At 43.5% G+C, this 16083-nt stretch overlaps 2 protein-coding genes across 2 annotated transcripts in view; both read right to left on the reverse strand.

Moving 5' to 3' along the window:
• The window catches only part of LOC128736219 (cyclin-dependent kinase inhibitor 1C-like), a 41730-nt gene extending 37479 nt beyond the window's left edge, over positions 1–4251 (reverse strand). Inside the window, exons 1-3 of the mRNA XM_053830698.1 lie at positions 4243–4251; positions 3968–4178; positions 3659–3903 (exon numbers count right to left, since the gene is read on the reverse strand). Coding sequence (XP_053686673.1) covers positions 3659–3903; positions 3968–4178; positions 4243–4251 — 465 coding nt within the window. The remainder of the gene's footprint in view (positions 1–3658; positions 3904–3967; positions 4179–4242) is intronic.
• Positions 4252–15073: 10822 nt separating this feature from the next.
• On the reverse strand, positions 15074–15845 carry LOC128736220 (uncharacterized). Its single transcript, XM_053830699.1, has 2 exons — positions 15728–15845; positions 15074–15669 (listed from the first exon to the last, which is right to left on the reverse strand). The coding sequence occupies exons 1-2, from the start codon at positions 15843–15845 to the stop codon at positions 15074–15076; spliced, it is 714 nt and encodes a 237-aa protein (XP_053686674.1).
• Between the last annotated feature and the right edge of the window lie 238 nt (positions 15846–16083).

The raw sequence follows: 16083 nt of genomic DNA on the forward strand, positions 1-16083 counted from the left end.
CATGCCACACATTCCAGTTTATAAAGATTTAGATGCATTCAATTATTAAAGCCTTAAAATCGACATATTCAACAAGAGAGGGTCCATTATACGATAAATAACGCAAAATATGTCGCCATTAGTGGACCCTCTCCATGCAAAATACACTAGAATTCCTAAAATGGACCCGGTCGTTATCCTATTGTAATCTGCAATGGTCCATGAAACGAAAATGGACATTCGAATTTGTTTTAAAAAATATATGAATTTGGTACATAAATTGATATTTTTTAGGCTTAATCGAAAGTTCCTCGTATTGTAAGTGCTATCGGTTGTCTAGCGGTACCAGTCCAAAATAATTCATGGAAGAAAATTACTCAATGGACCACTAATGGTTAATTAACCCTAATTTATGGTTGCATTTTTGTTTTGAAATAATTATACCTACCCCCATTTTGTGTAACCTTAGTTCACCAAATTACCCAATGAATGCGCAACGTTTTATTAAAGACATTTCTTCGCATAAATTTGAGATGAATTGTTCTCATTTTGGTTTTAATTCTAAATAATTTTGTATAAATCTAGTCTATGGTCCTCTTCCTCATCTCTAACAACTTACAGCCGGGGTAGCTCGCACTGTATCATGAATTTGTCTTTATTGGACACGATCCTGGGCTTATTCTTCTCTGTTGGGTACTCTTACCACTGCGTGCATTATTTTGAACTATTGTGGTACGGTCCGTTTTATTGTTTTACTATACGCTTCAAGCTTACCTATCACTTATTGAGGAAGTGACAGGCTGGTAGCTAGAGCGAGACAAGTGCCAATCAGGCATGACTAGGTTTATGAACCTAGTACCCTGATCGGCGACGCCAACCAGATCTCCCCTTTTTGAGATACTGCAGTCTGCGTACTATTTGTGCTCCACGATTGCAGAGCAAGTGTTCCGAGGTTAAATATCATCTTGTACGAAACTGAGCTTCCGAAGATGATATTTACTCGGACAATATCCTGTCGCAAGACCGGTAAGCTTGCTGAGATCTCTCTTATTGAGATTTGAGACTCAGCAACTTTTGAGTAACCTAGGGGTGGGGATACTCGACGTTATATATTTATTTAGATTGTTTGAGCGATTGTACAGCCATCCTACTGGCCATAACTATTCGGCTCTCCCTTTGTTTCAGCCCACCCTCCAGCACACAGTCAGAGATCAGGCAGAGTGAATCTCGACCCGTGAGCAGAATGTTTTGGAGCCACATCTTCGTTTGTCGACTCACAACGAGTCGGCGTGTTGAGGATAGGCGAGGATCAGGACTGAACCCCTGTTAGCGCATCGTTCAAGTCCTGCTCCTCCCCTACTCTCCTCTCCACCTCATTCGTTTCTTTGTTTTTCGGCAGAGAGAGCTTGCACGGTAAGAAATCGTCCACTGCATCAGTGACCGGCTTGATGCAGCAAGGGAAAATTGCTGTGAATTGCGCCCTGGTACTCCGCAGGCTCCGTTGCGGCGAGAGCATTTATAGAACCCCCTCCACCATTCATCCCTCGGCACGGCTCGCATCACACCTTGGATTAGGGGTTTATCCATTCAAGTTTTTACATAATAGCCATGGATAACAGCTATTACAACCATCTCCTTTAGGGGCTTTGGACCATCTGCTTTGGTTCCTGGGAGTCAAGAGAACCGTCCTGCAGGCGGAGATCTTACACTTCAGTCTTCGCATGAGTGCCCCCTTCTCTGTCCGCATACGACCCTAATTTCCACCGGTTGTCCGATTTCCACTAAGGAACGTATCCCGGATGGTACCACGAGGAGGTCAAGATAGGAGTTGCTGAATAAGAGGCTGTGGAACCTCATGGTGGTTCTGGAGCGCATTATTCAACCATTTACCATCCACGGTCCTGGGCTACTTGTCGTCAATTCGTTGAGCGTCTTGAAATTCGCAAGTTTGCTTCGATCTGGTCGGACCATCTAGCATGTTGGTCACCTCAACTCCTGATGCGGGAAAGGTCCTTGAAAAGAATAGATTTAGCTGTACATTCATCCAGCATCTTTGTGACGTGGCTGGCCCTCCGTTACAAACCGACTTTCGCCATGCGTATGATGTGAATCAGCTTGAGGTTCATACGTTTGCACTCATTGTTTATGATTCGTCAAAAGTTGTCCGCAACATCCGTGTAACAATTTTTGCTCAATAAACCTTTAACCGGCAAGTTTTTTCAGCACATGTTCCGTTACTGTTTTTAAAGTATGTCTAAACACCTCTAAATTTTAATGGTTGTTCAGCTAGATTTGGAGAATTTAAACAGCACAATGCCAATTATATGCGTGAAAGATGCGTTTGTGTGACTGTTATGCAACGTACAATAAAACGTTTATTCAGTACGTATAGATATGTTTATTAAACTTCTGTCTGATACTGAAGCTTTGAAGATATATTTTTACATCAATCCAAACGTAATAAACAAGCCTTTAAGTGAAATAGCACGTAATTTTATATGATTTGCGATGTTCCCTTTATGTGCATGTCAAAAGACGGCAAATTACAAGATTTTTTCGAAGTGTGTAGTAGTCCTGTAGTCCTGTAGTCCTCACACCAATCCCGCAATAGCTTCCGCCTGGTGAGACAGTGCAGAATCTTGTTGGAAGCAGTATGGTGCATTCTTGTAGTGTTTTTTGACGAAGGGAAGCAAATGGTTCTTCATAACATTCTTTATGTAATATTTAGTGTTAATTTTAACACCGTGCACAGTGAGCAGCAATGGAATCCATAAATTTTTGGAGAAACATCCCCATACCATCACCCCATCACATTCGGAAACCTTTGAACGGCTAGTTTGTCCCGAGGAATATTAGAAAGATATGCTGCATGTATCCGTTCATTTTGTTGGTTGTAGTGTTCCTGTAGTAGGAACATTTTTTCGTCCGAAAATACAATTTCACAACTATCTTTCTAAAATATTCTTATTCTTCTTCTATCTTTCAAAATATGCTTCATGGTTAACTGTGAAATTCACTGTTCGTTGATCATCTTATGTTCAGGTTGATCTGGTTTCCGTCCAACTCTGTTACTCTTTTGATGGCTTCCAGTGTCCTTACAGTGTGTTTACAGTCAGGTTAGTGGAATATTTTTAAAGAACATCTGGTTTTCTTGAATCACTTGATGGTACGAAAGATGAATCTTTCGTTTATTCCGAACGGTTTCAGCTTCTTTAAAGCATCACATTATCGAAAAATTTTCAAAATCTGACTAATCACGCGTCCATGTTGTTTTAGATACACTTTGTGGTTGTTTTTGTTAAATAGGGTCAGTGTATTATCTTATCAATCAGGATGAATAATTTACATTTTATCTAGAGTACTCACCCTGACTGTAAATGCACTGTAAACATGGTATTTCCTATTCTTCAGTACTTACCCTTATATGATTTCATCAATCATATAAATTTTTTGAACGAAACCTGCTGCAATTCAGATGAAATATTGGAATACAATCATCATTTTGTATTATCTATTTATACTATATTAAATATTTTTTCATATAATATATTTTATTATATATTACATCATAAAAATATTTTCTATTATTTAACGATCAGACCAATTGTTTAAAACAAAATAAATTACTTAAGCGTATTTTGGTACGGCAAGCAAATTAATGCAACTGAATTCGCTTCACAATTTCAATACCGCGAGGTATAAAGAAACCCTGCGATTGAGGGGCCGCTGGAGGTGCTTCAGCATAAGGCACTGGAGCTGGTGCTAGAGCGACTGGTGCAGGAGCGGGAGCAGGAGCTGGATAGGGTGCTGGTGCTGGTGCCTGATAGCTCAGATCCTGCAGCGGTTCTTGTGGGTAGGATGGTGCTTGGTAGATAATTTCCTGCGCCGGAAGTTGACTCTGCACCGGCTGAGGAGCTAGATACACTGCGATAGACGGTAAACGGAATTAGTTGTGCGTAAGCTATGCTTTTAGTTTCACGCTATTTACCTGCATCCTGTTGTGGGGGTGGTGCATAGATTGGTGCTGGAGGTGCTGCGTTGTAAAATGCTGGTGGTGGCGGTGGCGGCGGTAAAGCGTTAACCGATACACCAACCGAGGGTTTCTTGAATAATCCTGATATTAAATCCAGTTTTTTCTGTATCAAGTCGAAAGTGGGCTCTGACGCGATTGCGGAGACTAAAACTAACAAGCACATTAACTGAAAGGGAATTTTTTTTGTTAATTTCACTTTTTAATGATTTTTATCTTGGATCACACTCTACCTTAATCATGGTGAAAAACTTTGAACGTCACGTTTCTGGTCGAGAAATTCAACTTAACTAGACGCGCCCGCAGAATCCTGAATCTTTTTATATGAAACTCAGACATAGCAGAAATGTTCGAAGAAATTATGCTTTTTGCCGTATAGAACATTTCCGAATCAGTCGGAAACACGTGTTTCGTTCAAGGGAGGAGTTCATAACCGGAAAAACTTGTTTCATTGATGTTTTAATAGAGGTTTGTTCAGTAAGTTTTGCAAAATTCAGATTTTAGTTCTATTGATTTATCAAGCGCAACTTTACAGGAAAAAAATTATTATTCATTACAAAATTTTATTCTAATGGTTTAAATATTTTGTATATTTTGGTAATTTTCAACATATTTGTTTGGTCATCTCTATTAAAAGTTTTGAACAGATGGCATCTCAACCATCTGTGAGCACCTGGTCGAAAGTCGGCAAAATTAGTTCATAAATTATTAATGAGCTAGTCTACGGACACACAGTGCGATATTCTTTCTCTGGAATTGTCGTACAGTGGTTCAGTGGTGTAGTTTTCGTTATGTCTATGAAATCCTACATAATTTCGTTAGCCATTTAAGTTATATGTGATTTTCAGTGTGATGAATAATTTTCATTCTACAAACCTTCAGTGTATCACGTATCGATTCATAAAAATCTAAATGGAGACTTTCTAATCAAATCAATGAATAGATGTGATCATCCAGATGCTTGTATAAAATAGGGTCTTTTACCTACACATCGACAAAGGCTTCCACTGTGCGGAGACTATAGTTTGAGTTTAAGTTTTTTGAATGGCGATATCTATTAATAACGTGGGTCAACCCGGACATCATTCCATGTGAAAATTTCGCTAGACAATACCTACACATTTTTGGCATCTAGAAACGTGAATCGGTACTGTGAGACCAGCAGTAATCTTTATCGAGAATTTTATTACCGAAGCATAACATTAGTTGTGGACATTCAAGGTGATATCCAGGAGAACTTCTGCACGCAAAAATTTATTTTTATGACAAAATATAATTAAACACAATGTTTCGGGTATAGCTTTATGTATTTTCAAATGATTGTAGCTTGAATATCTACATAAATTTGAGTTTGTTCAAAACAATTTAAGTCACAAGATTTAAAGTTTGAAAATTTGCTTTTGACTGACAATTAAGATGGTGTTATAAAAAATTTGTAATTGATAATAATAAAATTTTAACAACAAATTCCACTCATTGTGAAATAGGTCTATTCAAGCTTTATTCTAAGCTTAGCAATAAATGGCTACAAGTTTGATGAAGCGTTTCAAACAGTTGAAATTGTACCGAACATGCTGTTGGAACCTTGCGATGCAATATTTGATTAAAGGTGCAAACAACATTTTGAATCACATGCATGTGCAATTGATTGTTGTTCAATTTGTTCAATTACGGTGAATAGTTCAACTTTGAACTTTTTCCTGTTTCACTGGAGATCAATAGAGATTCATTAAATTGCGACTACAACAACACATCAAAAATTTTCTATTTAATCCATTGTGGAGTCACTCTACTTATATTATTTATCTTGTCGCTCTGAATTTACTAAGAAATTTGCTACTAATTCTTCATGAATCAACACACCTTTGGTCTAACAATAATGGCACAACTAAAGAAATCCACTTGTTCATTACTGATAGCGTTGAAATCACTGCAATTAGTGCATACTGCACTGCTGGCATTATTCTGTGCTACAGCCACCAATAATAGTAGTAATAGTACGGATTCCAGATAAACTTTGACGGATAATAGTAAACCCTCGGGTAGTAGTAACTGTAGAAGGCGGCCGCCCTGTCGGTTCGGGTTAAATCCTCTTTTTGCGCCGACAGAAGCTTTTCCGGAAGTATAGGTCCGGAATTGGCTCGGAAGTTCACCTCTACATCGGCCGGTGTGTTGTAAATCTCCGGTACTGCCAGTTTCTCCCCACTTGATTCCTCTTCCAGTTTTGGTTCCACCGGTTCTGTGGGAATTGATTGCGGATAGGCACAGATTGTTGTGAGCAAAATGCTCAGAAGAAACAAATTCTTTGAACAAAAGTAAGACATTACTTTGAATACTTTTAGCTTTTCTTAACTTTGATCATTTACCGTAGAGATTGACATTGATAACGGAAGCTACACTACTCGACTAGCGGATTGCGAATGCACTTCTGTCGCGAATGGATTTTAGTTTTATTCATTACACCTACGCATTGTTTGGTTGAATCGAATTCCGTTGCAATAATTAGTTTTATATTGTCTGGATTAAATTGCACTGGAGCACCAGTAATTGCAGTTTGCCAATGCTGCGTGAATAAATCAATCGAAGCACAAAATTATCGAACCATAGAGTAATTCGTAGTGTAGCCTCCTGTACAATGGATTGTTCGAAACTGTGAAACATTCTGTCGAAATTACGTTATGTTTAATCATCGTTAGTGGCGGTAGTAAAAAATATCGTAACTGTACTCCCATGAAAAGTAATCGTTTCTCTCTTCAATTTTTTAATATAAAATATTATTTATCGCTATCTGCAACCTTCCCCATCTCTCTGGCAGAGCGGTATTCAATACCGTTAAGGTAAAGGTCTTTGGTTTTTGAGACTGTACAGGAACTAAACCGTTTTTGCTTGTCCTCATATTTGTAGAACTCCTGATTGTGCTATCGAATGTAACACGTAGTAATCTGATGACGCGATATCTGGGGAATATAAAGGGTGGAGTAGAACTTCCTATTTGAGTATTTCCAAGTAAATTTCATCGAGTTTGGCAACATCATGGCGAGCGTTGTCAGACTTTAGATAATTTTTTTGTGCTTCTGCCCGTATGGTGGCCGTGTTTTGCGCCATGCCCGGCGCAATCGCATCAATTGAATTCGATACCGTTCTCCACATACATACAGTCGGGTCTTAGGATCTCTTGCCGTATTAAGAATTCCTATCCGCTATACTCGGTCTTAAGTTACTCGTCGCCAATTCGTTAAGCGCCTCGACACACGCAAGTCGTCTTTGATCTGGTCGAACAATCTAGCACGTTGGGCCCCACTATTTCTGGTGCCGGCGGGGTTCGTGAAGAAAACGGATTTCATTGCAGAGTCGTCTGGCATCCTTGTAACGTGACCGATCTACCGTAGTTTCCCAACTTTATTTAATATTTTTTAGTAATGTAGCAGAATAAAACGGAAAACTTTTTCTTTAACTCGTATTCGAGAATCTGCTAAGCCACTCAATGTAATAACCGAACTATCGCCAAGTGTGCCATGGGAATCTCTTCAAAAGTTCGCAGTTCATGGTTCATGCGGCTGCGCCACTCTCCGCTTTCCGTTTGTAATCCGCCAAAAATAGTCCACAACACCTTTCGTTCAAATACGGAGAGTGCGCGTATGACTTCAGTAAGCTGCGCGCTCCGCCATCTCGTTCAAGACGGATCATTATTGAGAACTTTTTTAACCGGGCTATCGTCCGACATCCTCACGACGTGCCCAGCCCATCGCAGGTGACCGATTTTTGCGATGTGAGCGATGGGTGGTTCCCTTAGCAGCTGATGCAATTCATGGTTCGTTCACCTCCTCCACGTTCCGTCTTCCATCTGCGCTCCGCCGTAGATGGTGCGCAACACCTTCCGTTCGAAAACACTAAGAGCGTTGGTCCTCCACGAGCAAAGTCGATGCTTCATGACCGTAAAACTACCAGACCAATCAGCGTCTTGTAGATTGTTAACTTCGTGCGGCGGCGAATTTTGTTCGATCGCAGCGTCCTACGGAGTCCAAAGTAGGCACGATTTCCTGCCATAATGCGTCTTTGAATTTCTCTGCGGCTCAGATACACGAACTCTTCTACCACTTCGATTTGATCACCGTCTAAATGAATCCGGGGATAGAGGTCAGCATTCACTTCTCTAGAACCTCTTCCTTTCATGTATTTTGTTTTCGATACATCAATGACAAGTCTAATCCGTTTGGCTTCAGCTTTCAGTCCGATGTACGTTTCTGCCATCCTCTCAATGGTACGTGTAATGATGTCAACGTCGTCAGCGAAACCAAGAAGCTAGACGGACTTCGTGAATATCGTGCCACTCGTGTCTATCCCCGCTCTTCTTATCACACCCTCCAAAGCGATGTTGAACAGCAAACATGGAAAGCCCATCACCTTGCCGTAACACTCTTCGAGATTCAAAGGGACTCGAAACTGCTCCTGATACTCGAACAACACACATTACTTGATCCATCGTCGCCTTGACCAATCGCGTTAGTTTATCCGGAAATCCGTAGTGGTGCATAACCTGCCATAGCTGATCTCGATTGATCATGTCATACGCCGATTTGAAGTTGATGAATAAATGATGCGTGGGAAAGTTGTATTCGTGACATTTCTGCAACACTTGCCGAAGCGCGAATATCTTATCCGTGGTGGCACGGGCATCCATGAATCCCGCTTGATATTGCCCCACGAACTCCTTTGCAAATGGTTATAATCGATGACATAAAAGCCTTCCGTCCACTCCTCCGGGAGTAGCTCCATCTCCCAAATCTTGGCAATGGCCCAGTGCAGCGCTCTGATCTCTTCTGCTACCTCCTGAAGGTCGAGGGCTGGTATTCTGTCGTCTTCTGCACGTGCTCCAAGATCTATTGCAATATCGTCACCTTCATGTTCAGCTACATCGCTGTTAAGGTGCTCGTCATAATACTGCTTCCACCTCTCGATCATCTCACGTACGTTCGTGAGAAGATTACCATCTGAGTCCCGACACATATCGGCTTGCGGCACATAGCCTTTACGCGAACGGTTTAACTTCTCGTAGAACTTCCGTTTATCGTTAGCACGGTACAGTTCTTCCATCGCCTCGCGATCTCGTTCTTCCTGTTGGTGCTTTTTCCTCTGGAAGACCGAGTTTTGCCTGTTCCGTGCTTGTTTATATCGCTCTACATTCGCCCTCGTACGGTGTTGCAGCTTTCTCGCACGTGCTGCATTCTTCTTCTGCACTTCTTCTCCTCTGTTGGGTACTCCAGATCTCCCCTTTTTGAGATACTGCAGTCAGCGTACTTTTTGTGCTCCACAACTGAAGAGCCAGTGTTCCGAGGTTAAATATCATCTTGTACGAAACCGTGATTCCGAAGATGATATTTGTTCGGACAATGTCCTGTCTCAAGACCGGTAAGCATGCTGAGATCTCTCTTGTTGAGACTCAGCCACTTTTGAGTAACCCAGGGGTGGATACTCGACGTTATATATTTTTAGATTGTTTGAGCGATTGTACAGCCATCCTATTGGCCATAACTGTTTGGCTCTCCTTTTGTTTCAGCCCACCCTCCAGCACACAGTCAGAGATCAGGCATAGTGAATCTCTACCCGTGAGTGGTGAATTGGAGCCACATCTTCGTTTGTCGACTCACAATGAGTCGGCGTGTTGAAGATAGACGCGGATCAGGACTGAACCTCAGCTAGCGCATCGTTCATGTCCTGTTCCTCCCCTACTCTCCTCTCCACCTCATTCGTTTCTTTGTTTTTTTTTCGGCAGAGAGAGCTTGCACGGTAAGAAATCGTCCACTGCATCAGTGACCGGCTTGATGCAGCAAGGGCAAATTGCTGTGGAGGGCGCCCTGGTACTCTACAGGCTCCGTTGCGGCGAGAGAACCCCCTCCACCATTTATCCCTCGGCACGGGTCGCGTCACACCTTGGATTAGGGGTCTATCCATTCAAGTTTTTACATAATAGCCATGGATAACAGCTATTACAACCATCTCCTTTAGGGGCTTTGGACCCTCTGCTTTGGTTCCTGGGAGTCGAGAGAACCGTCCTGCAGGCGGAGAGTTTACACTTCAGACTTCGCATGAGTGCCCCCTTCTCTGTCCGCATACGAAAGCATCTGTCCGCATAGGAGTTACTAAATAAGAGGCTGTGGAACCTCATGGAGGTTCTGGAGCGCATTATTTAACCATTTACCATCCTTCTTCTTCTGCACTAAATTGCGAATAGGAGCAATTAATGTAGTGTTAGTTCTTCTGAACTAATTGCTCTCATTCGCCGTCGAACCAATCGTTTTTTCGGTTCGGATTCATTGTACCTAGTGCCACTAGAGCACTACTACCGATGGCGGTCTTAATGCCTTTCCAACCATCTTCAAGAGTTGCTGCGCAAGTTGCTCTTCCGTTGGTAGCGCTGCTTCTAGCTGCCGCGCGTATTCCTGGGCAACTCTGGTGTCTCGTAGCTCCTAGATGTTGGGTCGCGGCGTACGACTTCGACGCGTGTTATACACCGTCGAGAGTTTTTAGCGCATTGAATTTGCCGTTGGTTAGAATATGGTCAATTTGGTTCTCTATTCGTTGGTCTGGTGATCTCCAGGTGGCCTTATGGATATCTTTGCGGGGGAAGAAGGTACTTCGGACTACCATACCGCGGGAAGCTGCAAAATTTACGCATCGTTGGCCGTTGTCGTTCGTTGCGGCATGCAGGCTGTTCGGTCCGATTACCGGTCTGTATATAGATTCCCGTCCTACCTACGCGTTCAACTGACAAGAATACGTCTGCGCATTTCTCTGCTGCATTTGTTATCCGACGTTATCAACGACCCGGGGTATACAAATTCGTGTAGCACCTCGAACTCGTCCCCGTCGACTACCACACTATTGCCTATGCGAGCTCGATCGTGCTCGGTTTCTCCTGCTAACAGGTGCTTGGTTTCAAACGTATTCACCACTAATACAACCTTCATTGCCTCACGTTTCAGTTTGGTGTATTGCTCGGGAGACAGGAGACAGGCAATAACATCACAGGGGACTTCAGCGTGTTTCAAATTCATGAATAGGTGGTGCGTAAGGATCTGTGATCCAGGATCTGTTGCAGCATAAACCTTTGGTCCCTTGTCGATCGCCCGTCCGCAAAACCTATTTGACAACTACTGAATCTACTTGCTAGCGGCGATAGACGGTGAAAGATTATCTGAGAAAGTACTCTATAGGCGTTCATCCGACTAGGTCCCTGTGTCTTTTGACGTTATGTTTTGGGAAGTTGTCGTATTCATTCTTAAGCTGCGCGTAAAAAGCGTCCTTAACGTCCTCGTCACTTCCTAGGTGTGGATTATGCCCGTTGATGTTGCTATATTTGAAGAAACTGCCCTCTATCAGCAATAGACATATTCTCCGTTGGCAGTCTCATCAGCGGGATAAGGACCTTAGGTTAACAGCCTATTGTACCAGAACATACAAAAAGTTACCGAAAATGAAAGAAGAAATCTCTCCGGATTGTTGGCAACGACCTTTAGCATGAAAACACGGACACGAATCGGAACATGGAATATACTGACCCTTGCCCAGCAGGGCAAGCTGGCTCAACTTGCAAGGGAAGCTAGCCGCCTGAAGCTTGAAATCCTGGGGCTGAGCGAGGTCCGCTGGCCGGGTACTGGCGAACACAGGACATCATCCGGGCAAGTCTTGCTCTACTCTGGCATACGAGGTGAAAATGCTACTCGAAAAAGAGGAGTTGGATTCCTACTGAGCCCAGGGGCACATGCGGCCCTGATGAAGTGGAAACCAATAACTGAGCGAATAATCGTTGCCAGATTCAGAACACGGGCTAGGAACCTTACGGCAATCCAGTGCTATGCGCCAACAGATGCTGCCGACCTGCAGGAGGAAGAGAGTTTTTACAGCCAGCTGAACAGCGTGGTTGATAAAATTCCGAAGGGGGACATCCAAATTCACATGGGCAACTTCAACGCGAAGATTGACTCAAACAACGCGGACCTTGAACGCGTCATGGGACGCCATGGCCTAGGAGAGATGAGCGAAAACGGGGAGCTGTTTACAGAATTCTGTGGTAATAACGACATGGTCATTGGTGGATCGCTCGCCCCGCATAGACCAGTACATAAAGTCACGTGGGCTTCCCGTGACGGCCGAACAGAAAACCAAATCGACCACATCTGCATCAGCCGGAAATGGAGAAGGAGCCTTCTTGATGTACGCAACAAACGCAGCGCTGACATTGCATCCGACCATCATCTTGTTATCGCTGAGATACGTCTGCGCGTCGCACGTGTCCAACGATGGGAGGAGAAAGTTGGGTGCCGCTACGACGTCCGCCGATTGGAGAATCCTGAGGTGAAAAGGGCCTTTGTTGAACAACTTGAATCTCGAGCCTCGGAGTTGCCACCTGGTGGAACCGTCGAAGAGCAATGGACCGGCATCAAGAACGCCTTCATCACGACCAGTGATGAAACCCTCGGCAAAGCGCGCAGTGGGCGGAGGGAGTGGATTTCGGATGAAACTTGGAGGAAGATCGACGAGCGGAGAGAGGCGAAAGCCGGCATTGAGCGAGCGCGGACCAGATCGGCTAAGACAGCTGCCCGTCAACGATACGCCGAACTGGAGAGGGCTGTTAAACGTGCTTGTAGGCGGGACAAGAGAGCTTGGACTAACTCCCTAGCCGAATAAGGAGAAACCGCCGCCGCCAACGGTGATATCCGTTTGTTGTACGATATTTCTCGCCGCCTTAGTGGTGCCAGAATGAATACAAAGATGCCGCTAAAGGACAGAGCTGGTCAGCTATTGACTGACCGTACAGAACAGCTTAAGCGATGGACTGAACATTTTGAACAACTCTTCGGAGTTTCAAATGTCAGAGACCAACAAAACCAGCAGCGTACGGCGCCTACAGTTCGTCGAATAAATCGCGTGAACTCGGAGGCGCCATCGCTGGATGAAATTGTAGCAGCCATCAAGAGTATGAAATCCAATAGAGCGCAGGGATAGATCGTATTTCAGCCGAAATGCTCAAAGCTGACCCATCTTTGTCAGCCCAGATGATGCATCAGCTTTTCAGCAATATTTGGAAAACCGCAACTTTTCCAGTGGACTGGATGCAGGGCATATTGGTCAAAGTCCCTAAGAAAGGAGACCTAACGGAATGCGGTAACTGGCGCACGCTATGTCCGAAGGTAGTTATTAGTTAACTCAAATGCACCTCAGATTTTTCGTCACAAGATGTTAGTATTAATCAAAACAATTAATTTAGAGCAGGTCTTAAAATATTCTATCTTGGGTTTTTTGAAAAATTCAATTTTCAAGGTTATTTTGGGGTCATTCCCTCTCAAGTGATCATATCCGTTGTAGTTGACCACATCCGATTTCAACCAAATTTGGTATAATTGCTCATTCCGACTCCTGGTAAAAGCCATGGCGGGTAACCGCCAGCAGTGGAGATCTCTGATTTCAGCCCTTTGTTCTGCCGGGCCGGCGGACATGGACACATAAGTAAGTAAGTAGTAGGCTCGACTGCCGCTGATAATAAACTTTGTAATCTTACGGCTAGTATTGGTATCCTCTATTACCAATAAGCCAAGATATACGAAATCGTCGACTAACTCAAACTCATCCCCGTCGATTACTATGGTACTGCCTAAGCGGATCCTGTTTCACTCAGTCCCGCGAGCCAGCGTACATTTCGTTTTAGACGTATTTATCCTCCACTCAATCTACTCTGTTTCACGTTTTAGTCTTTAACCTTTAACCTTTTTCTCTGCACATTTCGGCCCGCGGTACAAAGCCCTGATTCGCTGAGTCTCTGATAGACCTTCCATGTGTCGTGAAAGCGGTACAGCTGCTCTAGTTTTGCGCACTCCTTCTCCTCCTGGTGGCATCTTTTTCCTGGAAGAGTCGGGTTTGTTGTCTCCGTTTCTGTTCGTATCGCTCCACATTCTGATGGGACTTTTGTACCCGCGCTGCGTTCTTCTCATGGCCCAAAATATCCTCCGCTACGCTGTTAATGGTTGTTTGCACGGCATTCCAATAGTCCTCATACGATCAAACATTCAGCATCTGATTTTAAGAGAGGCTATTTCGTGTATTGAAATACAAACTATCACATCAAACTTATGTAGAATAGAGTGAAATTGATGCGCGAAACGGGTGGCGGAGTGGTTAACTGAAGCAAAGCCATTTTCTTGCCCGAATTTCAAAAGCATATTCCACACATCGGCAAAGGCGCAGGTGCAGGCGTATCCATCTCAGTAAAATCTAAACTAACTATACTAAAAAATTTATCTATTTCTAATGCTAGTCCTGATTGCAAAAGTAAGTGAATCCTCCAAATCGAATAGACCGAACCGGAACCGAAAAGTCATGTGATTGGATTAGATTAGTAGATTCTTTATTGCAGACACTTTCAGCCTGCGGCTGGTTCGCCTCTTCACCCATGTTGTTGGTATTGTAATATTAGCTAATGGTTTGCTAACAGGGACATAAAAATTCCAGTGATTCTAGCCCCCGCCTGAAATATGAGAAACTTGGTATCAATATTGTCTGCATAGCTGTGACTTTGCTAAAAATAAACCCCCTTGAACCGGATTATATGCACTGAAAAAAAAGGAAATTTTCGGTCAAATAAAATAAAACATCATCAGGTTGTTTAAAACTCGTTCTACATAATTTATGCGATTTAAGATTTATTGCTGCAGTCATGGCACGCGGTGGCTGTTGCTACAGCAGTGCGTGAAGTAGTGCATTCACCCTTCAGTGAATGCGTGCAGTTCATGCCAGCAGACGACGGTGACGACGACGAATGGATACATCTCATTATAATGCTAGTTTCATATCCACTAATGGCAAAGATAAATAAAGACTTTGGTTGGAATAATTGAGACTATCGTGGCATCCTAATTAGTGAACCATGCGTTTCGGTTTCTAAACGCCCTCGAGTTAGTTCATTGATTAAAAAAGTGTAAATTCTTAGCATATTGTTTGAGCATTTAGTATCCCTGGACGATGCTGGTGAGTTGGTGTACTAATGACGAAATGTGCTCCCCACGATGGTTAATTGTCACATGGTTGATTCGACGGTACTGACGGTTGTGCACTGTAGTAGCTAGTTGCGACTTGACTAGAGTAACTGACCGGAGCCGGAGCCGGAGCTTGAACAGTTTGTACTGGAGTCAGGATACCAACCAACTGGAGATTTCCACTGTAGCTGGCTGGTACTTGCGGTGCATCAGCGTAGGAAACTGGTGCTGGAGCTGGCGCTGAATACGTCACTGGTGGTGGTGGAGGTGGTGCAGAGTATGCCACTGGTGGTGGTGGAGGAGGCGCTGAGTACGTAACTGGCGGTGGTGGAGGAGGTGCTGAATATGCCACTGGCGGTGGTGCGGCTACATAGTTTGTACTGTAACTGGCATAAGTAGGCTGCGGAGCAGGAGCAGAAACGTAACTTGGGGCATAATTATAAGTTGGTGGAGGGGGTGGTGGTGGAGGAGGGTAATCAGCCGATTGGGAACCTCCTCCAAGCAGTCCACTAAATTTACTGCTCAGTCCTCCGAAACCACCAAATCCACCGCCAAGTCCACCTAGTCCGGAAGAACCAGAATTTTGGGAAGCCAGCAAAACTCCGCCGAGACCTAATCCTTTCAGAAGCACTGTAATAAAACACTTGTTATAGTAATCACATTGGACCATTTCACTTAATATAATTACAAATCTTCTTTGCTATCAATGCCGTTTCTGCCGTTTCCAGATCGCCATCTGCATTTTCGCTCCACACTGCACCGACTGCAAACAGGAAGACTAGACAACTCACTTTGAGCAACGCCATTCTGCACTTAACAGTACTGGATGGATTGCACGACACAAAGTCTACACTTGATATGAATGAATGGTCGAAAATCGGTTCATATGTAGCTATTTATACGGAGGATTCTTTCTGAAGATTTCATATTTCGAGCTTTCTGTTTCCATCTTGCTCTTTTCGGAGAAAAAAGCTCCCATCCTTCTATTATTACATGAATTCTAATTGTTTGATCATACACACATACGACAGATCAGCCGATACG

The sequence above is a fragment of the Sabethes cyaneus genome, chromosome 2, assembly GCF_943734655.1.
Source record: "Sabethes cyaneus chromosome 2, idSabCyanKW18_F2, whole genome shotgun sequence".
Classification (NCBI taxonomy): domain Eukaryota; kingdom Metazoa; phylum Arthropoda; class Insecta; order Diptera; family Culicidae; genus Sabethes; species Sabethes cyaneus.

Bases quoted from the DNA above. Each gene is read 5' to 3' on its own strand.
- LOC128736220 (XM_053830699.1), bottom strand. From the start codon at position 15,845: ATGGCGTTGCTCAAAGTGAGTTGTCTAGTCTTCCTGTTTGCAGTCGGT. The intron at 15,670-15,727 runs GTAATTATATTA...GTTTTATTACAG, and splicing joins ATTGATAGCAAAGAAGATTT to TGCTTCTGAAAGGATTAGGT.